Below are 25,804 nucleotides of genomic sequence, written 5' to 3'. Positions count from 1 at the left end.
TGTTGCTGTTCAGGTAAGTAACAAAGGAGGAAAAGTCATCTTCAGACCCCGACCAAATGACAAAGATGTCGTCTAAATATATATCGTAGGAATAAACGTATGTGATGCAAAAACTGGTTGCTAAGGGAGAAAACCATCCTCTCCTCCAAATCCCCTAAAAAAAATAGTAGCTAAAGTTGGCGCGGCCGGTGTCCCCATCGCGGTCCCCGACAGTGTGCTCAGACATCGCATGTGCAGTGTACTCAGACATCGCATGTGCAGTGTACTCAGACATCGCATGTGCAGTGTACTCAGACATCGCATGTGCAGTGTACTCAGACATCGCATGTGCAGTGTACTCAGACATCGCATGTGCAGTGTACTCAGACATCGCAAGTGCAGTGTACTCAGACATCGCATGTGCAGTGTACTCAGACATCGCATGTGCAGTGTACTCAGACATCGCATGTGCAGTGTACTTAGAGTCAGACATCGCATGTGCAGTGTACTCAGACATCACATGTACAGTGTACTCAGACATCGCATGTGCAGTGTTCTCAGACATCACACGTACAGTGTACTCAGACATCACACGTGCAGTGTACTCAGACATCACATGTACAGTGTACTCAGACATCGCATGTGCAGTGTTCTCAGACATCGCATGTACAGTCTACTCAGACATCACATGTACAGTGTACTCAGACATCACACGTGCAGTTTACTTAGACATCACACGTGCAGTGTATTCAGACATCACGTGCAATGTACTCAGACATCACACGTGCAGTGTACTCAGACATCACATGTGCGGTGTACTCAGAGATCACATGTACAGTGTACTCAGACATCACACATGCAGTGTACTCAGACATCACGTGCATTGTACTCCGACATCACATGTGCGGTGTACTCAGACATCACATGTGCGGTGTACTCAGACATCACATGTGCAGTGTACTCAGACATCACATATACAGTGTACTCAGACATCACATGTACGGTGTACTCAGACATCACATGTACGGTGTACTCAGACATCACATGTGCATTGTACTCAGACATCACATGTGCGGTGTACTCAGACATCACATGTGCGGTGTACTCAGACATCACATGTACAGTGTACTCAGACATCACATGTGCATTGTACTCAGACATCACATGTACAGTGTACTCAGACATCACATGTGCAGTGTACTCAGACATCACATGTACAGTGTACTCAGACATCACATGTGCAGTGTACTCAGACATCACATGTGCATTGTACTCAGACATCACATGTACAGTGTACTCAGACATCACATGTGCATTGTACTCAGACATCACATGTGCGGTGTACTCAGACATCACATGTACGGTGTACTCAGACATCACATGTGCATTGTACTCAGACATCACATGTGCGGTGTACTCAGACATCACATGTGCGGTGTACTCAGACATCACATGTGCATTGTACTCAGACATCACATGTACAGTGTACTCAGACATCGCATGTGCAGTGTACTCAGACATCACATGTGCAATGTACTCAGACATCACATGTACAGTGTACTCAGACATCACATGTACAGTGTACTCAGACATCACATGTACAGTGTACTCAGACATCACATGTACAGTGTACTCAGACATCGCATGTGCAGTGTACTCAGACATCACATGTGCAATGTACTCAGACATCACATGTACAGTGTACTCAGACATCACATGTACGGTGTACTCAGACATCACATGTACAGTGTACTCAGACATCACATGTGCATTGTACTCAGACATCACATGTGCGGTGTACTCAGACATCACATGTGCGGTGTACTCAGACATCACATGTGCGGTGTACTCAGACATCACATGTACGGTGTACTCAGACATCACATGTGCGGTGTACTTAGACATCACATGTGCGGTGTACTCAGACATCACATGTACTCCACTTTTAGTCACAACTAGAGGCACACTGTGGGTCTTGTCACCTGGGTAAATTACGTTACGGATCTGTTACGTGTGACCCTACCCTAAAACTTTTCCAATAACACATTGGTCGTCCAGTAATGAATTCATGTGATGGAAACAGTAGTGAAAATTGTGACTTTTCTATCTAGCCGCTCTTGGGGTTTTTGTGGTCCTTGTGAATATTGCCAGCACACCAAACAAATTCAAAATTTTACTTTCTTGTTTGCTCTTCATTGGGGGACACCTATACTGATAGGTATATGCCCTTGCCACTAGGAGGCGCTGACACTAGGAAAAAAAATCGGCTCCTCCCTGGCAGGATATACCCGCCCACTGGAAGTGAGGTAATCAGTTTTAGCTAGTGTCAGCAGGAGGCAAGACACAGGTCTGGTGCTCTCCAGACCTGGTCTCTTTTAATTATTTTCTAGTAAGCGCTGTTTAGTTAGCTTTTTTCCTCCCTTTTGTTTCTCATTTTCAGGTGGGGGTTCAGGAACATGGCGCTACCTGTTCCCCCATATGCGACAAAGGGGCACAGACATAAAGTATGTACTGTTAACCCCTTCTCGCCAACAGCCCCAGCGCCTGGAGGTTGTACCCTGGGTCCAAGATCCCCCACTGCCCCTGCTCGCCCCGCTATCTTAACCTGGTATGATGCAGCGTGGATGCAGCGTCGGATCTCCTCCGGCGCTTGCTGGCCAGCGGGACCCATAATGGCGGCAAGTAGCTCCAACCCCCTTCTCCCCGTGCTCGGTGCTGGAATTTGGAGACTAACTGAGGGAGGACTCTCTCCCCTCTGTCGGCGCTGTCTTGGGAGTGTCGGACAGGAAAAGCCCAGCACCTTTCTGCGCCTCACATGAACAAAGCTTAGCTCCGCCCCTCCTCCTGCAGCGAGCCCTCCTAGCTTAGGGCATTGCAGTAGTTGTTCATGCTACCAGGGATGTCAGGGGCTCTCTCCCTGGTTCAGGGCCATTTCTCCTCCAGCTCAGCGGAAGCCTGTCTAGCCGAGCACCAGTGTCACCACCACCCCCCCCCCCCCTGGCCTCAGAGCGGCAAGCGCTCCTACAGCGCTGTACACAGCTGCTGGCTTAGTGCTGCTGTGCGACGACTTGTCGGGGCGCGCAATTTACTGCTTAGGCACCGACACAGAGTGCCAGTGGTGCTTGTCGCAGCCTGCGGATTCTTTTCGCAGCTGTGACCCCCCTCTGCTCCAGCAGTGACGAGCATCGCTTTCCTGGAGGGTGGGCCCTTTTCCCAGGGTGTCTAACAGGACACCCGCAGTTCCTCCCGCCTCTCTCAGACAGAGTTTAGCTCCGCCCCGTTTAGCGCGTCCAGGCTTGGGCTCGGGGGTTAATGCTGGGAATTCGCGGGGCACGCTGCGCCAAGTTCATTTATGGAAAAAAAAAAAAAAAAATGTCTTCCCCTGGTCTCTTTGACTGGAAAACGCCCTCTAGCAGCTGTTAATGGTATTGTGTTTTTTGTGGCTCCCTCTGTGGCAGCTCATAGGTATTACAGTTTTTTGCCTGTAATATCTGTTTTTATCATATTAATATCTGCTGGGTCCTTTTCTGGGACTGTATATGGGGTCTAGCTTTTTTTTTTTTCAGATAGCGCTATCGGCACAATGTTTTTTTGCCCTATTCCTCTGCCATACATAATTCTGCAGAGTTCTCACTCTGTGAGGGAGCATATGCAAACCGCGGTGGCGGGATGTTACACGGTCCCTGGAGATTCCAGGGTTACATTCTGTGCCTGGTTTCCCTGCTGCCTACCATGCCAGGCTTTCTGTGCCCACGGCCAGTCCTAATCCCTACCTATCGGGGCACGGCTCCTGTCCAGTGCCCTTACAGGGCTTTTGCGTTCCTGGCGGATGCCTAGGGCCTTTTCGGGGTTCTTTCTCCGACGGTCATCCATCAATGGAGGGTTCTTGGCATGTGCATACACTAGGATTCCCTCTTCCACAGGTCACCGATCTCATTTCTGCCGCGTGCGGTTGACATTCCGGTACTCCTCGGCCGATGCGATGTGTCCGACGGAGTAACCTGTTGCATACATACTATGGACCCATACCAGTAAGCCAGACAGTAGTTTGCATGGTTCCTCTGCCGCCTGTCATTTCTCACATGCCTGATGTCTCTGTTGCTGGCATTTCTGTATCCCACTACCAGTGCGTGGTGTCCGAAGAAGTGCCCTGACATGTCCTATGGACCCTATACAGGGCGACAGGGATACCATCCATTGCTTTTCAGCCTCCCCCGATCTCCCAGGGTGGTGAGAATTCTATCCATGGCTCTTAGGCCTCCCTGTACTCCCACCTGCGACCAAGGGGGCACAGTGATCGTCGATATGACTGTTGTTTCTTTTCCACCAGCACCTGGAGGTGTATTCGTTCAGCCTGACTGTTGTCTGCTCGGTTTCCGACACAGTCTTTCTCCCATACCTGGGCTGCCGCGTGCATGGCTGGGGTTTCCAGTACCTCACTGCTGGTGGGAGAAATCTGGAAGAGGGTCCCCTGCAGGTACACGGAACTGACATCAGTCAGTCAGACTTTCTTCTGCTTGGGGGTCGCCCATCAGATCGGCTGCACTCCAGTACCCCACTTTCGGTGAGAGGGTTCGCAGAACTGGTATAGGGTTTAGGAACCCTATACCAGTCAACCAGGCGGTGGTCTGCGTGGTTTACTACTACGTCGGGTCACCTACCATACACTTCCCACACCTTGGCGGAAGTTCAGGTATCCCAATGCCGAGGTGTAGTTCTGAGCGAGGCTCCGTGGCCGCAACATCTGCCCCCCCCCCCTTTTTTTTTTTTTTTTTGCAAGGTCCAAGGTTTCGCCCCAACGCTGTAGGTTGCTACATGTGCTTCTTACTTGCATTCATAGTTATGTCTTTGTATCTCCCAGCTCCAGTGTCAAGGATTCAAATCCCTCTAGGGATACAACATGGCTCCTTGGTGTGCTTTCGCAGGGTCCCTGGGGGCTATGTCCACCCAGGGCTTTGATCCGTTACCGTATGGCGGCATTTCCTTGCTCCTACAGTACATGGCGCTCTTGGGAAATTCCCTTTCACAGGGGGTACTGGGATCAGGAAGCTTGGCATGGTCAGTGTCTGAGTTTTGTCTCCACCTCCCCTTGTTTTTTCCCTCCACTATAGGGACTATTTCACTGAGCACTTTCTTTAGCCAAAATCTTGCACTTCCCCCTACATGGTGGGTTACCTTGCTTGGCCTTTATTTTTTTGCTGGGAGCAATCGGAAGTGCTTTTCGCCGGGTCTGCTTGTGCGCTTATTGCTCACTATTGCAGCCTGGCTCTCCTCCTGTTTCTGGTTGTCTACTGCTGCTCATGCAGCTAGGGCATTTTCCTCTGTAGGAGAGGTTTATGCAATTGTGTATAGCTCAGCGACAGCCAGTCTGCCATTGCTCTCCTCTTTCCTTGGCGCATCCGGGAAGGGTGTGCTCATCCTTCCCTTTTTCAGTGTCGGTGGCGCTACACTGCCACTCTGATCTTTTGGAGTAACCTTCTTGTGCCCAGAGCCTGGGAGTCCCAGTTGGGTTCCCTTTTGTTTTTCCCTCCGTTCATGAGACGTTTCTGGGAGTGCTCTGGTTCGCTCTGGTTCGCTCTGGCCGCTGGGTCCAAGACCAATTAATCCTTGTTTTGGGCTCTCTCCTAGACTGCTGTGGTGTACCTTTTTTTCTGGGTCGGTCCTCCTGGTCCTTCGGGCCTTTGTGAGGATTGCGGTCTCTGGCACGTGAAGTGCTCCTGCCCAGGCTTCTCCACGATCCCTTTGTGAGACCTTCTTCCTGTACCGTTCTTTTTCTTGTCCCTACATAGCAGTATGTTTCCCGGAGCATTTCACGGTTGTTGGGTTTGCTCCCCCTACAGGTGGGGCACCTACCGGTAACTCGAGAGTCTCCAGTTCCATGTTTCGTTTCCGGGTTACTCCTTCGGGGTCCATTTATTCCGGGGTTGGACAGCAAGCTTGTCTACCTGGTTGTTCCAGTCGGGCCATTTTTCAGCTGCAGCATGGTTGTGGTTCTTCCTGCTGTTCAGCCTGTGTGGCATCCTCTCCGAGTCCGCTCTTCTCACAGGGTGCTCACCATGCCTCTTGGGAGATGGTTCCCGTCTCTCTTTTCCAGAAGTTTCTGGTCTTCATCTTGACTGACTCCCCTTCGGCTCTCCCTGGGGTTTTCTTGCCGGGTTCTCTGCTTTCGGTTGATTCTCTGTAAGGGGTTCTCTTGTCATTCCCTTTTCCTTTTTTTTTCCCAACCGGGCTCTCCCTCTGTCTGGTTCTGTGCTTCTTGGAGTTGGTTTCCTACCACCTTCCAGGTTGGTTTGGCCCATCGGGTCTCTGCATCACCCCTTCTTGTCTCTCTCTGTGGCCTGTTGGTTTAGAGTCTGTTCTAAGGTCGGCCCCTTCCTTGGCATCCTAGTCCATCTCCATGGACAGTGGGAACTGCCAGACGCTCAGTTCCAGGCCTTGGTTGCCTTTTTAGCTCAGGGTCTTGTCCGTAAGTCTTACGGCCGGCTGGGGTTCAGTCTCCAGACAGAGTTGTCCTTCCCACCCCAGGGACTGCTTTGGTACATCCCATGGTCTCTGTGTCCACCAATGAAGAGCGTCCGAGAAAAGGAGATTTTTTTTGCACTCCCCGTAAAATCTTGCTCGTAGCATTCATTGGGGGACACAGCACCCACCCATGTCTTCATTCTTGTCTGGATAGCCTTTTTCGGTTCTTTGGTGTTTCTTTGGGATTCCTTTCTAGGCTCCTTCGGACATATTTCTTTGTTGGCTTCTGATCTGATTTAGGCCACATGGGGGCTATTAATGAACAAAAAAGAATCAGTGAGGTTATATTTGACTCAATTCCCTCAGCTTACTTTTATTGATTTTTTTTTTTAACCCCTTACGGACCAATACAAATAAACCTGTACGCTCCTGAAAGACCAGGCCTGTTTTTTCAAATCGGGGATGTCTGTCTTTATTAGAGAATAACTCTGGTAATGTTTTGGCAATCACGATAATTCTGACATTGTTTTTTTGTCACAAGTTGTCCTTCATGTACATAGTAAAAGTAAGCCGATATCATTTGTAGTTTTTTTTTACAATGCAAAAAATCATGAAATTTTTACAAAAAATTAAGATTTTTTGCTATTTTAACACTAATAGGTTGCATATATTTATACTTACTGACCAAATACCGTATTTATCGGGGTATACCACGCACCGGCCTATAACACGCACCCTCATTTTACCAAGGATATTTGGGTAAAAAAAGTTTTTTACCCAAATATCCATGGTAAAATGAGGGTGCGTGTGTGCGCGTGTATACCCCGAAACACCCCCAGGAAAGGCTGTCGCTGCCCGCTTCTCTCCCCCTGCCTTTCCTGGGGTCTAGAGCCCTGCTGCCGGCCCTTCTCTTCCCCTGGCTATCGGCGCCGCTGCCCGTTCTGTCCCCCTGACTATCGGTGCCGGCGCCCCATTGCCGGCGCCGATAGCCAGGGGGAGAGAAGCGGCGCCGACAGCCAGGGGGAGAGAAGGGGCAGCGGCACCCATTGCCGGCGCCGCTGCCCCGTTGCCTCCCCCCATCCCCTGTGGCATAATTACCTGGGTCCGCGCTGCTCCAGGCCTCCGGCGTGCGTCCCCTGCGTCGTTGCTATGCACGGCGCGGCGCACTGACGCCTTGCGCCGTGCCGTGCAGCGCATAGCAACGACGAAGGGGACGCACGCCGGAGGCCTACAGCAGCGCGGACCCGACCCAGGTAATTATGCCACCGGGGATGGGGGGAGGCAACGGGGCAGCGGCGCCGGCAATGGGTGCCGCTGCCCCTTCTCTCCCCCTGGCTATCGGCACCAGTACCGATAGCCAGGGGGTGAGAAGGGCCGGCAGCAGGGCTCTAGACCCCAGGGAAGGCAGGGGGAGAGAAGCGGGCAGCGACGGCCTCTCTCCCCCTGCCTTTTCTGGGGCGGTATCGGCGTATAACACGCACATAGACTTTAGGCTAAAAATTTTAGCCTAAAAAGTGCGTGTTATACGCCGATAAATACAGTAGTTTATGAAACTTATACTTTAAGATGTCTTCTTTATTTTGACGTCATTTTTTTTTATTCACATTTTAAATTAATTAGAAGCCTAACAATTTAACTTGAAATTTTGAAAATTTGAAAAGTACATCTTTTTTTGTGTGCTATGCAAGGTTTGCAGAAAGTAAAAGGTAGTAGAACATAGGAACACCCCCCCCCCCCAAATGACCCCATTTTAAAAACTAGACCCCTCAAGGTATTCGCTAGGGGGTACTGTGAGTATTTTAACACCATAGTTTTTTGGCAGGAATTATTACAAAGTCAGTGTTAAAAATTCGAAATTTGCAATTTTTCACAAATGCATCATTTGGGGGGCATATTTTTTGTACATCACTTCTGATATTGAAAGAAATGCACCCTATATTTTATTTAGCTGCTTGTCCCATGTTCGGAAATACCCCCGCTTAGGCCATATATGGTTCCTTGGCCGCGTGATAGGACTCAGAAGGAGAGGAGCGCCATTTGGCTTTCAGGGCAGAACAGTACCCCCACCCCCACAAGTGACCCCATTTATATACCGCACCCCTACAAGTTATTGGCTGCACCAGGGACCACTCTGATTGGTCCTTGGTCGGCTGGCAGTATAATGCGTCTGTCTGTGACAGTTAAGGCTCCTGATGGATATATCCGCCATGTTGTGGGAATAAGCACCCGCTCATAGCGAATATATCCATCACTGCTGTGGCTGGGTAGCTCAGTGTGTCTGCTCATGACTGCTGGCGGGAAATCCGCCGCTATGAGTGGACACACAAAGCTACCCAGCCGCAGCAGGGAGCTCATTACCGTGACTGCTGCATAATGTGTAGGATCACATGGTGGACATCCGCAGCATATTACATGCTGCAGATGTCCGCCAATGCGATCCTACACATTATGCATTTTTTTAAATTTGATTCATTTAATAAATGTATTTTTAATATATGTTATATATATATTTTTTTTATTATTATTATTTTTTTTTTTTACACTTTTATTACATTTTTATTTATTTTTACACTTTTTAATGCTTTGGAATACTTAGTATTCCAAAGCATTGCAGTTATATGCTGCCTGCCAGTATTGTCCTTTCAGGCAATACCCAGGGCAGACCTGGGGGTCTTTGTAGGACCCCCGGCTGCCCAGGTATGCAGCAGCACCCCGCGATGCTCCGGGGTGCTGCAGGAGAGACAGAGGGAGCCCCCTCCCTCTGTCAGAACTCCTTACAGCGTGCGGTCACTTCTGACCACGGCTGTAAGGGTTAAACTGTGTGCCAGGTCCCGGCCAGCCGCGTATTACACACAGCACCCCGCGATCGCGATGCGGGGTGCTGCAGAGGAGACAGAGGGAGCTCCCTCCCTCTTTCATAAAACTTACAGCCCGCGGTCACTTCCGACCGCGGCTGTAAGGGTTAAATCTGCCGGGACCGAAGTTTACTTCGGTCCTGGCAGTGCAGCAGGGTCCCGGCTGTGTGATACAGCCGAGTCCCTGCCGCGATCTCGTGGGTGCACTGGGCAGCACCCACGAGAATAATGGACGAGTATAGACGTCCAGGTGCGGGAACGGCCGCCAACCTGGACGTCTATACTCGTCGGTGGTCGTTATCGGGTTAAACAAAATAATTCATTTGATTAAGAATTTCTAATTTCTTAAGAATGGAACAAGATCTAATTCCCAACTACACATCTAGTTAAATACCTAAAGGGGTGTAGCTTCCAAAATGGGGTCACTCATGGGGGAGGAGATGTCTGTCAATGTCTATGCAAAACTGTGATGGGCTTCTAATTTATTCCAGCTGAAATTGCGCCCTAAGGCTAGGTTTTCACACAGGTTTTTTTCTTGTGTTTTTTGGATATCTGCCTCTGCAGTTGTTGAGCCAAAGTCAGGAATAGGAAGGTATCCTTCTACTTCCTACTGGATACACTTCTGATTTAGGCTCAAAAACTGCAGTGGCTGATATAAAAAAAATGCCAGAAAAAGCCTGTGTGGAAAAAAAGCCCAAAAGTGCTGCCTCCATACTAGGCCCCATCATGTGTCCAGTTACAGATTCGGGCTACCTTGGGGGTATTTCTAAAGTCAAAAGAACAATCACAATAACATTTGGACTTCTTTTCCTCAATTTCCATTGTTATTTAAAAACAAATAACAAATATAATAAAAGTGATGAAAAAAATATATTTCCACATTTGACTTACATAAATGAGGTGTAACTTCTCCCCATGCCTCCAGATTCCTTACCTAACTACAAGAGGCTTCTACCTAATAGTCGAGGGGATTCCTTACCTAACTACTAGAGGCTTACCTAACACAAAAAAAAAAGGGTGAATACCCAACCTAACTTCTTGGGGCTTCTACCTAATAGTGGAGGGGATTCCTTACCTAACTACTGGGGGCTTCTACCTAATAGTCGAGGGGATTCCTTACCTTACTACAAGAGGCTTCTACCTAATAGTCGAGGGGATTCCTTACCTAACTACTAGAGGCTTACCTAACTAAAAAAAAAGAAAAAAGGGTGAATACCCAACCTAACTTCTTGGGGCTTCTACCTAATAGTGGAGGGGATTCCTTACCTAACTACTGGGGGCTTCTACCTAAAAAAAAAAAAAATTGGGAATACTCAACCTAACTACTGGGGGCCTCTACCTAAAAAAATATATGGGGATTACTAAACCTAACTACTGGGGACTTCTACCTCATAGTGGAGGGGATTCCTTACCTTACTACTGGAGGCTTCTACCTAATAGTGGAGGGGATTCCTTACCTTACTACTGGGGGCTTCTACCTAGATAGGAGAGGGGATTCCTTACCTTACTACTGGAAGCTTCTACCTAATAGTGGAGGGGATTCCTTACCTTACTACTGGAGGCTTCTACCTAATAGTGGAGGGGATTCCTTACCTTACTACTGGAGGCTTCTACCTAATAGTGGAGGGGATTCCTTACCTTACTACTGGGGGCTTCTACCTAGATAGGAGAGGGGATTCCTTACCTTACTACTGGAGGCTTCTACCAAATAGTGGAGGGGATTCTTTACCTTACTACTGGAAGCTTCTACCTAATAGTGGAGGGGATTACTTACCTTACAACTGGAGGCTTCTACCTAATAGTGGAGGGGATTCCTTACCTTACTACTGGAGGCTTCTACCAAATAGTGGAGGGGATTCTTTACCTTACTACTGGAAGCTTCTACCTAATAGTGGAGGGGATTACTTACCTTACAACTGGAGGCTTCTACCTAATAGTGGAGGGGATTCCTTACCTTACAACTGGAGGCTTCTACCAAATAGTGGAGGGGATTCCTTACCTTACTACTGGAGGCTTCTACCTAATAGTGGAGGGGATTCCTTACCTTACTACTGGAGGCTTCTACCTAATAGTGGAGGGGATTCCTTACCTTACTACTGGAGGCTTCTACCTAATAGTGGAGGGGATTCCTTACCTTACTACTGGAGGCTTCTACCTAATAGTGGAGGGGATTCCTTACCTTACTACTGGAGGCTTCTACCTAATAGTGGAGGGGATTCCTTACCTTACTACTGGAGGCTTCTACCTAATAGTGGAGGGGATTCCTTACCTTACTACTGGAGGCTTCTACCTAATAGTGGAAGGGATTCCTTACCTTACTACTGGAGGCTTGTACCTAATAGTGGAAGGGATTCCTTACCTTACTACTGGAGGCTTCTACCTAATAGTGGAGGGGATTCCTTACCTTACTACTGGAGGCTTCTACCTAATAGTGGAGGGGATTCCTTACCTTACTACTGGAGGCTTCTACCTAATAGTGGAAGGGATTCCTTACCTTACTACTGGAGGCTTCTACCTAATAGTGGAGGGGATTCCTTACCTTACTACTGGAGGCTTCTACCTAATAGTGGAAGGGATTCCTTACCTTACTACTGGAGGCTTGTACCTAATAGTGGAAGGGATTCCTTACCTTACTACTGGAGGCTTCTACCTAATAGTGGAGGGGATTCCTTACTTTACTACTGGAGGCTTCTACCTAATAGTGGAGGGGATTCCTTACCTTACTACTGGAGGCTTCTACCTAATAGTGGAGGGGATTACTTACCTTACTACTGGAGGCTTCTACCTAATAGTGGAGGGGATTCCTTACCTTACTACTGGAGGCTTCTACCTAATAGTGGAGGGGATTCCTTACCTTACTACTGGAGGCTTCTACCAAATAGTGGAGGGGATTCCTTACCTTACTACTGGAGGCTTCTACCTAATAGTGGAGGGGATTCCTTACCTTACTACTGGAGGCTTCTACCAAATAGTGGAGGGGATTCCTTACCTTACTACTGGAGGCTTCTACCTCATAGTGGAGGGGATTACTTACCTTACTACTGGAGGCTTCTACCTAATAGTGGAGGGGATTCCTTACCTTACTACTGGGGGCTTCTACCAAATAGTCGAGAAGATTCTTTCCCTAACTACTGGGGGCTTCTACCTGATAGTCGAGGGGATTCGTTACCAAACTACATAGAAGTGAATGGGGCGTTCGCGAATGGAGTTCGCTTCATGCACCGAATGATGGTGTGCTGCAGCGGAGATCGCAGGGGTTCCCAGCAGCGGGACCCCTGTGATCTAACATCTTATCTCCTATCCTTTTGGATCCCTTCGACTATCCCCTTTGGATAGGGGATAAGATGTTTCCAACAGAGTACCCCTTTAAAATATACAAAAATATGTTTTTTAAACTTTAGAAATAATTGTAATAAGTGTAAAAATTTGAAAAACACATGGAAATATGTATTTATCATTATGGGCAAGAAATAGCAATTGTAACTTTTTTTTTATTTTTATGATTTTTTAAAATTTTTTATTAAACACAAACTTTATTAATATCATTTTATCACCATTAGAAAGATGTAAGAATGGCTAGGATACTAAAACAATTACAGAGCTGAAATATTCAGAGTTGAGCTCCAGTCTGCAGCCAGACCCATAAATCTCCACTTCTCCCTTTATGTGACAGATCACATGACTGTGACATCATTAAGGTTCTATAGTCATTAGCATGCTGTAGCCAGGTATGTGTGACTTGCGGGTGTCCTGTTTTCTTTATTTATGCCCAGGCAGGATTTATAGATTGTAAACTCTTGTGAACGGGGACCTCTTGTATGAATTGTTAACCCCTTAAGGATGCCACCTGTTTTTACCTTAACCTGTTCAGGACCCCGGGCGTACCGGTACGTCCTGTAACCCTGGGTCTTAAGGACCCAGGACGTACATGTACGTCCGTGGGTATTTCGGTCCCCGTCCGGCGGACCGGGGTGATTGCTAATATCGATCAGCAGGCAACCCGCGCAAATGCCCAGGGGGATCATCAGACCCCCCCATGTCGGCGATCGCGGCAAATCGCAAGTGAATTCACACTTGCGATTCCGGGTCATTACGGGTCTATGGTGACCTGGAATATAAGGGGGATCACAGTTGTCCAAGACACCCACGATCCCCCTGAAGGGATAGGAGAGAGGTAGCAGGGGTACCACCCCTCCTATCCCTGCTATTGGGCGTCAAAAGCGACGACCAATAGCAGATCGGTCGCGGTGGGATTAACTTTTGTTCTCCCCGTCCTGCCCACCCACAATAAACGGGACAGAATGGGGAAACGACAGGGACCGGGCGCCGAAGTCCACTTACCGATCGGTGGAGGCTGTGGGACGCGATCGTCTGCGGTGATCAGCGCGGGCAGCATGTCGTGCGGCAGAAGAGGACGGCTCTCTGGATCCGACGGAAGCCGGTGAGTTGCCTAGCAACATCTGGAGGGCAACAGTCTGAGACCACTAGAAAGTGGTCTCTACACTGCAACCCTCCAGATGTTGTAAAACTACAACTCCCAGCATGCCCAGACAGCTGTTTAGGCATGCTGGGATTTGCAGTTTTGCAACAGCTGGAGATCTACAGTTTAGAGACCACTGCACAGTGATCTCTATACTGTAGCACTCTAGATCTTGCAAAACTACAACTCCTAGCATGCCCACACAGCTGTTTGCTGTCTGGGCATGCTGGGATTTGTAGTTTTGCAACATCTGGAGGTCCACAGTTTGGAGATCACTGTGCAGTGGTCTCTAACTGTAGCCCTCCAGATGTTCCAAAACTGCAAATCCCAGCATGCCCAAACAGCAAACAGCTGTCTCGGCATGCTGGGAGTTGTAGTTGCGTAGCTCCAGCTGTTGCATAACTACATCTCCCAGCATGCCCTTCGGCGATCAGTACATGCTGGGAGTTGTAGTTTTGCAACAGCTGGAGGCACACTGGTTGGAAAATACTGAGTTAGGTAACAGAACCTAACTGAAGGTTTTCCAACCTGTGTGGCTCCAGCTGTTGCAAAAGTACTCCCCGCATGCACGGTCTGTCAGCACAGGCTGGGAGTTGTAGTTTTGAAACAGCTGGAGGTTTGCCCCCCCCCCCCATGTGAATGTACAGGGTACATTCACACGGGCAGGTTTAAAGTAAGTTTCCTGCTTCAAGTATTCGCTGCAGCAAATTTTTCGCCGCAGCGCAAATTTCTAGCGGGAAGCTCACTGTAAACCTCTGCCAGTTTGAACGTACCCTAAAAACACTACATTACACTAACACATAATGAAGGGTAAAACACTACATATACACCCCCTTACACTGCCCCCCCCCCCCCCAATAAAAATGAAAAATGTATTGTACGGCAGTGTTTCCAAAACTGAGCCTCCAGCTGTTGCAAAACAACAACTCCCAGCATTTCCGGACAGCCACTGACTGTCCAGGCATGCTGGGAGTTTAGCAACAGCTGGAGGCACCCTGTTTGGGAATCACTGGCGTAGAATACCCCTATGTCCACCCCTATGCAATCCCTAATTTAGTCCTCAAATGCGCATGGCGCTCTCTCACTTCGGAGCCCTGTCGTATTTCAAGGAAACAGTTTAGGGCCACATTTAGCGTATCTCCGTACTCGGGAGAAATTGCCCTACAAATTTGGGGGGCTTTTTTTCCTTTTACCCCTTATGAAAAGGTGAAGTTGGGGGCTACACCAGCCTGTTAGTGTAAAAAAAAAATTTTTTACACTAACATGCTGGTGTTGCCCATATACTTTTTGTTTTCACAAGTGTTAAAAGGGAAAAAAGACCCCCAAAATTTGTAACGCAATTTCTCCTGAGTACGGAAATATCCCATATGTGGGCGTAAAATGCTCTGTGAGCACACAACAAGGCTCAGGAGTGAGAGCGCACTATGTACATTTGAGGCCTAAATTGGTGATTTGCACAGTGGTGATGACATAAACGCAAAAAAAGAAATACCCACATGTGACCCCATTTTGGAAACTACACCCCCCACGAAACGTAACAAGGGGTATAGTGAGCCTTAACACCCCACAGGTGTTTAATGAAGATTCTTCAAAGTTGGATGGAAAAAAAAATAATTTCACAAAAATGCTGGTGTTACCCTAAATTTTTCATTTTCACAAGGGAAAATAGGAAAAAAGCCCCTTAAAATTTGTAGCCCCATTTCTTCTGAGTAAGAACATACCCCATATGTGGATGTAAAGTGCTCTGCTGGCGCACTACAATGCTCAGAAGAGAAGGAGCACCATTGGGATTTTGAAGAGAAAATTTGTCCGGAATTTAAGGCGACGAGTGTTTACAAAGCCCCCATAGTGCCAGAACAATGGACCCCCCCCCCCACATGTGACCCTATTTTGGAAACTACACCCCTCATGTAATGTAATAAGGGGTGCAGTGAGCATTTACGCCCCACAGGTGTCTGACAGATCTTTGGAACAGTGGGCTGTGCAAATGAAAAATTTAATTTTTCATTTTCACGGACCACTGTTCCAAAAATCTGTCAAACGCCAGTGGGGTGTAAATACTCACTACACCCCTTATTAAATTCTGTGAGGGGTGTAGTTTCCAAAATGGGGTCACATGTGGGGGGTTGGGTCCACTATTTTGGCACCACGGGGGGGCTTTGTAAACGCACATGGCCCCCGACTTCCATTCCAACCAAATTCTGTCTCCAAAAGCTCAATGGTGCTCCTCCTCTTCTGAGCAGTTTAGTCCGCCAGCAGAGCACTTGACGTCCACACATTGGGTATGTCCATACTCAGAAGAAATGGGGTTACAAATGTTGGGGTCATTTTCTCCTATTATCCCTTGTAAAAAATTTTAATTTGGGGAAAAAACAGCATTTTTGTGAAAATGTTTTTTTTTTTCATTTACACATCTGACTTTAACAAAAAGTCGTCAAACAACGGTGGGGTGTTAAGGCTCACTGTACCCCTTGTTGCGTTCCTTGAGGGGTCTAGTTTCCAAAATAGTATGCTATGGTTTTTTTTTTTTTTGTTTGCTGTTCTGGCAGCATAGGGGCTTCCTAAATGCGACATGCCCTCCAAAAACCATTTATGCAAAATTTGCTTTTCAAAAGCCAAATTTGGCTCCTTCTCTTCTGAGCATTGTAGTGCGCCCGCAGTGCACTTGACGTCCACACATGGGGTATTTCCATACTCAGAAGAGATGGGGTTACAAATTTTGGGGGGCATTTTGTCCTATTATCCCTTGTAAAAATTTTAAATTTGAGGGAAAACCAGCAATTTAGTGGGAAAGAAATAAAAATCATTTTCACATCCAAATTTAACGAAAAGTCGGCAAACACCTGTGGGGTGTTAAGGCTCACTGGACCCCTTGGTACATGCCTTGAGGGGAGTAGTTTCCAAAATAGTATGCCATGTGTTTTTTTTTTTTTTTTTTTGCTGTTCTGGCACCATAGGGACTTCCTAAATGTGACATGCCCCTCAAAAACCATTTCAGAAAAACTCACTCTCCAAAATCCCATTGTAGCTCCTTCCCTTCTGAGCCCTCTAGTGCACCCACAGAACACTTGACATACACATTTGAGGTATTACCTTACTCAAGAGAAATTGGGTTACACATTTTAGGAAGATTTCTCTCCTTTTACCCCTTGTAAAAATTCAATAACTGGGTCTACAAGAACATGCCAGTGTAAAAAATGAAGATTTAGAATTTTCTCTTTCAATTTGCTGCTATTCCTGTGAAACACCTTAAGGGTTAACAAACCTTTTTAATGTCATTTTTAATACTTTGAGGGGTGCAGTTTTTATGATGGGGTCATTTATGGGGTATTTCTAATATGAAAGCCCTTAAAGGGGTTATCCAGGAAAAAACTTTTTTATATATATCAACTGGCCACAGAAAGTTAAACAGATTTGTAAATTAGTTCTATTAAAAAATCTTAATCTTTTTAGTACTTATGAGCTTCTGAAGTTAAGGTTGTTCTTTTCTGTCTAAGTGTTCTCTGATGACACGTGTCTCGGGAACCGCCCAGTTTAGAAGAGGTTTGCTATGGGGATTTGCTTCTAAACTGGGCGGTTCCCGAGACACGTGTCATCAGAGAGCATTTAGAAAAGAACAACCTTCACTTCAGAAGCTCATAAGTACTAAAAGGATTAAGATTTTTTTATAGAAGTAATTTACAAATCTGTTTAACTTTCTGGAGCCAGTTGATATATATATATATAAAAAAAAGTTTTTTTTCTGGATAACCCCTTTAAAATCCACTTCAAAACTGAACTGGTCCCTGAAAAATTTCGATTTAGAAAATGTTGTGAAAAATTGGAACATGGCTGCTATACTTTGAAGCCCTCTGATGTCTTACAAAAGTAAAAACATGTCAACTTTATGATGGAAACATAAAGTAGACATATTGTATATGTGAATCAATATATCATTTATTTGGAATATTCATTTTCCTTATAAGCAGAGAGCTTCAAAGTTAAAAAAAAATGCAAAATTTTCAATTTTTTCGTCAAATTTTTGAATTTTTCACCAGAAATGATACAAGTACCGACAAAATTTTACCACTAACATAAAGTAGAATATGTCACGAAAAAACAATCTCGGAATCAGAATGAAAGGTAAAAGCATCCCAGAGTTATTAATGTTTAAAGAAGTTCTCCAGCATAAGATGATTTTAGTACGTACCTGGCAGACAGTAATGGACATGCTTAGGAAGGATCTGCGCTTGTCTTGGGCTAAATGGCTATGTTGTGAGATTACCATAACACTGTGGCTAGCTTTCTGTGAACTTGTATTTCCTGTTTTCAGTTTTCTTGTTTGCCTACAAAACCCATGATACCATTTTCCTCCCTCCCACACATCAGCCACCCCACCCATTGAAACATAAATGAGCTGCAGACCTGTGGTTTTCTATCAGGGTGCCTCCAGCTGTTGCATTACTTGCAGATTGCTCTCGCCACCCATTGAAGCAGACAGGCTCCCTGTCATCAGCTGACTAGTGAGTCAGGTCTCAGCCGCATTGCAAGCTGGGAAAAATCAGAGACAACAGTCATTTTGTATGCTGGTAAAAATAAATATTGGGGTGAAAATTACAAAAGAATTGTGAGAAAACCATCACACACAGGTACAAACACTATATTATGAACTACACTAACTTTACAGCCCCTGTAGCATAGTCAAGTAAAAAAAAAATCCTGGAATACCCCTTTAAAGTGACAGTGGTCAGATGTGCAAAAAATGGCCGGGTCCTACAGTGAAAATTGGCTGGGTCCTTAAGGGGTTAAAGGAGAACTGTGGTGAAACATTTTTTATTTCCTCTGTGCCCGGGCTGCAAAAAGTAAACAAAAACAAACTTTAACTCCCCTTCCTACGTTTCTCCGTTGCGCCGATATCGGTGTCCTGGTCCTCCGGTGCCGGTGTTCTTCCTGCTTCCTGGGGACGGTAAGTCATACTGCACTCAGCATATCACCTGCCGCAGCGATGTCCCGCCTTCTTCCTGCTGCCCGAGCTCCTTACATGACAGTGCACTCAGCCTATTATTATTATTTTATCATATTGGGATAAACAATCTGGTATATTGAAAATACCTGAATAGCTTTGTTATATTAAATCAGTATTTCCTTATAATTCCCAGTTAATGAGATCATATAAGACGTTCTTCCATATGTGATTCTACTCAGTCCTTATTGTTTTCCCTCAGGTCCTGGACTCTCACAGCTGAAGTTTTCCTATGAAGTACAATGGTCCTTATCACCAATGACCGACCAAGGAGGGACGATGCCAGAAACCACATGTCTGGGAGGATATTAGACCTCACCCTGGAGATAATCTACTGGATAACTGGAGAGGTGAGAGGTCACATGACGTCTTATCTCTATAATAAAACAGGGAAATGTCTGGAGAGGTGAGAGGTCACATGACGTCTTATCTCTATAATAAAACAGGGAAATGTCTGGAGAGGTGTCGGATTCTTAGTGTCTGTAGTGATCAGTGTCTCCCCATACACAGGATTACACAGTAGTGAAGAAGTCGTCTGGTGAGTGTGTGACCCCCCGTGTGTCAGGAGGGCGGGGCAGGAGCCAGAGCCCCGCCCCCGAGGAGCCTCCACCTCATTCACTGATACATGAGCAGAAGATCCTAGAACTTACCTCCAGGATCACTGAGCTGCTGACTGGAGAGGTGAGCGCTGCTGGGAATGCTGGGACATTATACAATAAGGGAGGTGTCTGGAGGATGACGGGATCATTGTGTGTGTCAGGTTCCTATAAGGTGTCAGGATGTCGCTGTCTATTTCTCCATGGAGGAGTGGGAGTATTTAGAAGGACACAAGGATCTGTACGCAGACATAGTCATGATGGAGGATCAGCAGCCCCTCACATCACCACTGGGTAAGAGGAGACCTTCCCTGATTGGAGAGAAGAGATCATGTGATCATCACATATAGACATTGGATTCAGTCACTGTCTTTATTTCCTATAGATGGATCCAGTCAGAGAAATCCCCCAGAGAGATGTCCCCGTCCTCTATATTCCCAGGATTGTAAAGAGGAAGAGCAGAATGTCCCTGTGGATCATCAGGTAGATGAAGCGGAGATTTCTGTAAATCCTCTATAGATTGATGTCATGGAGCTTTCTCCTAATCTTCTCCAGCAGTGGAGTATACAGTATACGCTCTATATCCTCTTCTCCAGCAGTGGAGTATACAGTATACGCTCTATATCCTCTTCTCCAGCAGTGGAGTATACAGTATACGCTCTATATCCTCTTCTCCAGCAGTGGAGTATACAGTATACACTCTATATCCTCTTCTCCAGCAGTGGGGTATACAGTATACGCTCTATATCCTCTTCTCCAGCAGTGGAGTATACAGTATACACTCTACATCCTCTTCTCCAGCAGTGGAGTATTTAGTATACACTCTATATCCTCTTCTCCAGCAGTGGAGTATACAGTATACACTCTATATCCTCTTCTCCAGCAGTGGAGTATACAGTATATGCTCTATATCCTCTTCTCCAGCAGTGGAGCAGTGGAGTATACAGTATACGCTCTATATCCTCTTCTCCAGCAGTGGAGTATACAGTATACGCTCTATATCCTCTTCTCTAGCAGTGGAGTATACAGTATACACTCTATATTCTCTTCTCCAGCAGTGGAGTATACAGTATACGCTCTATATCCTCTTCTCCAGCAGTGAAGTATACACTCTATATCCTCTTCTCCAGCAGTGGAGTATACAGTATACGCTCTATATCCTCTTCTCCAGCAGTGGAGTATACAGTATACGCTCTATATCCTCTTCTCCAGCAGTGGAGTATACAGTATATGCTCTATATCCTCTTCTCCAGCAGTGGAGTATATAGTATACGCTCTATATCCTCTTCTCCAGCAGTGGAGTATACAGTATACGTTCTATATCTTCTTCTCCAGCAGTGGAGTATATAGTATATGTTCTATATCCTCTTCTTTTTGGGGCCTGTGGAGTATACAGTATACACTCTATATCCTCTTCTCCAGCAGTGGAGTATACAGTATACGCTCTATATCCTCTTCTCCAGCAGTGGAGTATACAGTATACATTCTATATCCTCTTCTCCAGCAGTGGAGTATACAGTATACACTCTATATCCTCTTCTCCAGCAGTGGAGTATACAGTATACGCTCTATATCCTCTTCTCCAGCAGTGGAGTATACAGTATACGCTCTATATCCTCTTCTCCAGCAGTGGAGTATACAGTATACGCTCTATATCCTCTTCTCCAGCAGTGGAGTATACAGTATACACTCTATATCCTCTTCTTATTGGGGCCTGTCGATGCTCCTGGATACTAATAGTTTCTGGCATATAATCTTGTATTTATCTTGTCAGGCCCAAGGCCTGATTATGGAAACATACATGTGTTTTATAAGACATGGGTGAGGGGTCATTCAGACGGTGTATCCTTTTTGTGTATTGCATTTTATTGGGGGTCTGGCTGTTTGTTTGTATCTCCTTTGAATTCTGAGGCCCTTTGAAGCAACAGAGATGCCCCCCTGGTGGGATCAGAGGGGAGGGGGGAATGGAGTCTCCCTCCAAAAAGGCAGATATTTAATATTTAACAATGCTAGACTCAGTGTGTTCAATGCTGTGCAACAAGCTGACAAGACCATCCTAAGAACAGCTGGAACTCACTCTCATGGACTGCTATATCATCATGCTGTAAGAACTTCATCTTTTGCTTTCTGAACTTGTCTTGCTAAACTCTTATATATATATATATATATATATATATATATATATATATATATATATATATATATATATTGTGGCAGTGTGGCAAGGAAAGAGTGTATTTCCTTGGCTCACCCTGCAAAAGCTCTCACCTGCTTCTTAAGTAATGAGGCAGGAGGGAAGGGAGGTGTGTATATGAGATGGAGACTCAGTCTAATGTGGGCTCTTCCTAGGAGACATCATGTGGGCTGTAGGGAAGAGACAGAGCCTGCTGAGGAGTACACAGGTCGAGCTATGAGTAGCTCAAAGAGAGTGACATGAATTGGGAGTAGAAGGTTGCAGGGCTGAGGGAAGCTCAGCGGTTGTTAGTCAGGACAAGCTGATCTGTTTAGTCAGTGACCAGACGGTCTAGGATTTTGTTTTGTTCCTGCTTTTAGTTTGTTTCTTTCCCTGCAACCTGTCTAATAAAACTGGCAAGGTGCCAGATTTGCATTATAAGCGTTTGTTTGCTGGTTTATTGAGAATAACGCATCCTGTGGCGTGGTCCAGGACGATCCCAGAGCTAATCCCCAAGACGGATCGTCACATTTTGGTGGAGGATGCGGGCACGCCGTTGCTAAGGGCAACCCGTTGCCAAGGGCAACCAACAAGCAAGTTGGAGAGGAGCTGTTGCTAGGAGCAACCCCCTGCAAGATTGCAAGTCGAAGGAGCCCAGCAGAGGAGTTCAAGCACAGTTTGGTGTCTGTGGAGGAGCGTTGCTAGGGGCAACGGATCGAGAATTTTTTTTCAAGAAAATGGGACAACCTCGAAAAGCCGTTGCTGGGAGCAACCGACGTGGGCCACAAGCTGTGGTCGCCAAGACGAAGCCAAGGTCCCGTGAGTTGTCGGTGGGCGGAATCCCACTGTGGGTGGACATGGATTGTTGCCAGACTGTATCTCGGATTATGCCAGAAATAATTCCATTTGTGAAGTCCCACCCGGAGCCCGGTAAGACTGTTCAAATTACCTTTGATACATGTTTTGGGACAGTAAGCCATATGATGGAGGTATGTGCGGAACTTACAGTGGAAATTGTACTGGGCAGAGACTTTCCGTATTTCTGGCAGCTGTGGGATGCTGAGAGTGCACCTGAGAGTTCGCAACCAAAGGTTCCGGAAGTAGTGAGGACTAGGGGGTCTCTACTGGACTGTGTGAATGGTGCTGTATATTGTGAACCCATGCAGGCTGATAATGTCTTTCTTGAAACTCTTATGTTAATGTGTTCTGATGTAAAGAGTTCTATTCCCACCTCTCGCAGGACAAAAGAAAACCTGTGTGAGCTGGAAATAGAAGGTAAAAAGATGATGGTTTTGTTAGATCCAAAGTGTGTAATAAGTCTGGTAAAGACCAGCGGCAGAAAGCCAGACCCCGCTATAATGTCTATACAGGCTGGTATTTGGGGTTATAAAACAGTTAATGTCTGTATTTCTACTCCCTATGGTACCATAAGTCACAAGGTTGCAATAGACCCTACCTTACAGTATGAAGTAGTGCTGGGGAAAGATTTTCCGTTTTTTCAGCATTTGTGGGAAGATAGTCAGGTGACTAGAGCAGGAACACGTGATAGGCTCACAACACTTGGTTTTCACCACATAGCAGGGGACCGTAACTCCGCAGAGGCTGAGGATGGGGAGTGTCAGCAGACCCTAGGTATATCTCAGGTGGGAGTGTGCCAGACCATTAGGGGAGCTGAAGAACAATCCACGAGTCAAGTTAAAGTGGTGACTGGAATAGAAGCTACGGAGATGGCTGCGGAAAAAACAAAACTCCGGAAGAGAGTACCAGAGGAGCTGGGGGCTGCACTTACGGTCACAGACAGAGTCCTAAGTGAAGGAGACTGTGACAAGACAAAAGAAAAGTCTGCTAAGAAGCCGAGAGACAGTTCAGAGGAACTGATCAGGAATCTCCCTGACTCGCTGGTGCCAAGAGCCATTGAAGTTGTTGCTAGGGGCAACAAACTTACCGCCAAGGGATTGCCGGTCCGACGGGAGTGTTTAGCAAGAGTCTCCAGAGTTGCCAACCTGGTGGGAGAGGAAGAGTGCCAGGTGTCAGTGGCACCTGTTGTGGATGATAATAATGAGGCAAACGTGGCCGCAACCCCGAAAAAGGGGGAGACCTCATCTAGAGATGGAGAAGAGCTGGGTCAAGTGTCTGACAGAGGACCAGAGGATGTCTCAAGGTCTAACAGCGAGAGTGAGGAGACCGCTGTCCGTAAAAGGTCTCGGAAAAGACGAGCTGGCCTTGGAAAAAAACTGGAGCAGATCCAGAATCTGGAAGAAACCCAGCAGATGGTTTCTGTGAAGTTGTTGGCGAAAGAAAAAGAGGTACATCGCTTGACAGAGGAGAAGCACAAATCACTTGCTGACTTTAAGAAAGAGCTAGAAGCAAGGCTTCAGCTGGAAAAAATAATGGAGCATCACAGAAGGGAGTTTGTGGCTCTGCAGGATGAACTGTCCCGCTCCCAGGGTCTTGTGACCAGCAAGGAGAGTGAAGTGCAGAGTCTGGCCAAGCGGATGTCATTCCAGGAAGAAGGGAGTCTTCTACATGGTGCATATCAGGCTCTGCAGAGTGATCACAAGGCTAGCCTGGTAGCCATGGAAAAAATTGAAAAAGAGAAGAATGAAATGAAGATGGAAGCTGAAGCTCTTGCCAGCAATCTGGAGAGTGTCTCTAAAGCTAAGAGACAACTTGAGGAGGAAGTCAAGGCGAAGAATGCCCTTGCACATGCTCTTCAATCTGCTCGTCATGACAATGACTTGCTCCGTGAGCAGTATGAGGAGGCCCTGGAACAAGCTGAGACTCTGAAACATGAAAACAAGAACTTGCAACAGGAGATCTCAGATTTATCTGAACAGATTGGTGAGAGTGGAAAATCTATCAATGAGTTAGTGAAGTCCAAGAAACAGTTGCTGAGAAGATGATCTCTGCAAAGCTCAAGAGTGAGCAGCTGAAATATATAAAGCTGGAAGATGACATGAAGATCTTAAGAGAGCCTGGAAACGCAGAGCGAAACACGCAGAAGGTCCCACGTAGCTGCCTTGGTTTTGCTGGGAGCGCAACTCTACGAGCAGGTGGCTGTGCTGGCGGACAATGAACAATTGAGGAAACAATTGCTGTCTTCGGAAGATACTGTCAGGGACTTGACAGAGTTACTTGACAGTGAGAGGATGAAGTCCGCTAAGCTCCAGTGTAAGCTGCGAAAATGTGAGAAAAAGGAAGAGGACCAGGAAGTCCTAAAAGAGAGCACAGACCAAGATATGGCGGAATTGGCTCAAGAAAGGCTTCTGGGGCCGAAATTGCAGGATACAGTTATGCTTTCTCTGATTGCGAAAAAGTCCTCTAAAGCTAAGATTGAGGTGAAGTCCTGTAAGAAGTCCTCTGAAGCTAGGACTGAGCTGAAACCTGGTGGGAAATCCTCTGAAGGGGAGACTAAGGAGAAGAGAGGTGGGAAATCCTCTGAACCTGAACAGACCAAAAATTCTGAAGGTAATGCTGAGGCAGAGAAATCCTCTGAAGCAGAAGCTAAACCAGAGTCAGCCTCAAAAGCTGTGAGTAAAGAGAATGATTCAACTGAAGCTACAGGTGAAGAGAAGAGTAAGCCTGAAGAAGCTGCAGAGAAGAGCCAAACAGTAGTAGAAGCTGATTCTACACAAGAATTTGAACGGGCCAAAGACTCTGAAGCCAAACCTGAGGAAGCTGGTGCCCCTGAAGAGAAAGCTGGAAGGGATGAGGTGAAACCATGTGAGAAATCCACTGAAGTCAAGACTGAGGTGAAACCAGGTGGGAAGTCCTCTAAAGTTCAAACTGAGATGGACCCGTGTCAGAGGTCCTCTGACTGTACAGAGAACAAGACAGTGGTTGGTGAAGCCACTGAGGCCGAAAGATTCTCTGAAGCAGAGGCAGAGGTCCAGCAAGCCAGAAGAAGACAAAGGTTAGAAGCATCAGTCCTCTCACTCCTTAATTTCAAGAACCCTGCCCACACCAGGGTGAAGAACCTGGTACTGGAGAGGTGTGACCGAGAGACTTGCAATTGGTGGCTGGTAAAAGTCCGGAAGAAAAAAGTCAAGGACTTCAGAGACTGTGGGACAAAAGTTGTCCAAGAGAAAGTAAAGGCAGTTGGTTTCTGCCTTTCAAATACATGTGCTCCTTCCCGGTGGTCTGAGCAAAGGGGGGGGGATATGTGGCAGTGTGGCAAGGAAAGGGTGTATTTCCTTGGCTCACCCTGCAGAAGCTCTCACCTGCTTCTTAAGTAATGAGGCAGGAGGGAAGGGAGGT

General features: G+C 46.6%; 1 protein-coding gene across 1 annotated transcript in view; it reads left to right on the top strand.

The window, feature by feature from the left end:
* LOC130363170 (oocyte zinc finger protein XlCOF6-like) overlaps window positions 1-25,804 on the top strand; it is a 54,534-nt gene that overhangs the window by 16,686 nt on the left and 12,044 nt on the right. Inside the window, exons 2-5 of the mRNA XM_056568599.1 lie at window positions 18,981-19,128; window positions 19,289-19,459; window positions 19,539-19,668; window positions 19,760-19,857. Of these exons, the coding sequence (XP_056424574.1) occupies window positions 19,021-19,128; window positions 19,289-19,459; window positions 19,539-19,668; window positions 19,760-19,857 (507 nt within the window). The 5' untranslated portion in view covers window positions 18,981-19,020. The remainder of the gene's footprint in view (window positions 1-18,980; window positions 19,129-19,288; window positions 19,460-19,538; window positions 19,669-19,759; window positions 19,858-25,804) is intronic.

The sequence above is a fragment of the Hyla sarda genome, chromosome 3 (genome assembly GCF_029499605.1).
Source record: "Hyla sarda isolate aHylSar1 chromosome 3, aHylSar1.hap1, whole genome shotgun sequence".
Lineage (NCBI taxonomy): Eukaryota > Metazoa > Chordata > Amphibia > Anura > Hylidae > Hyla > Hyla sarda.
Note: the sequence above shows the minus strand (reverse complement) of the source record. Positions and strands in the feature narration are given on the sequence as shown.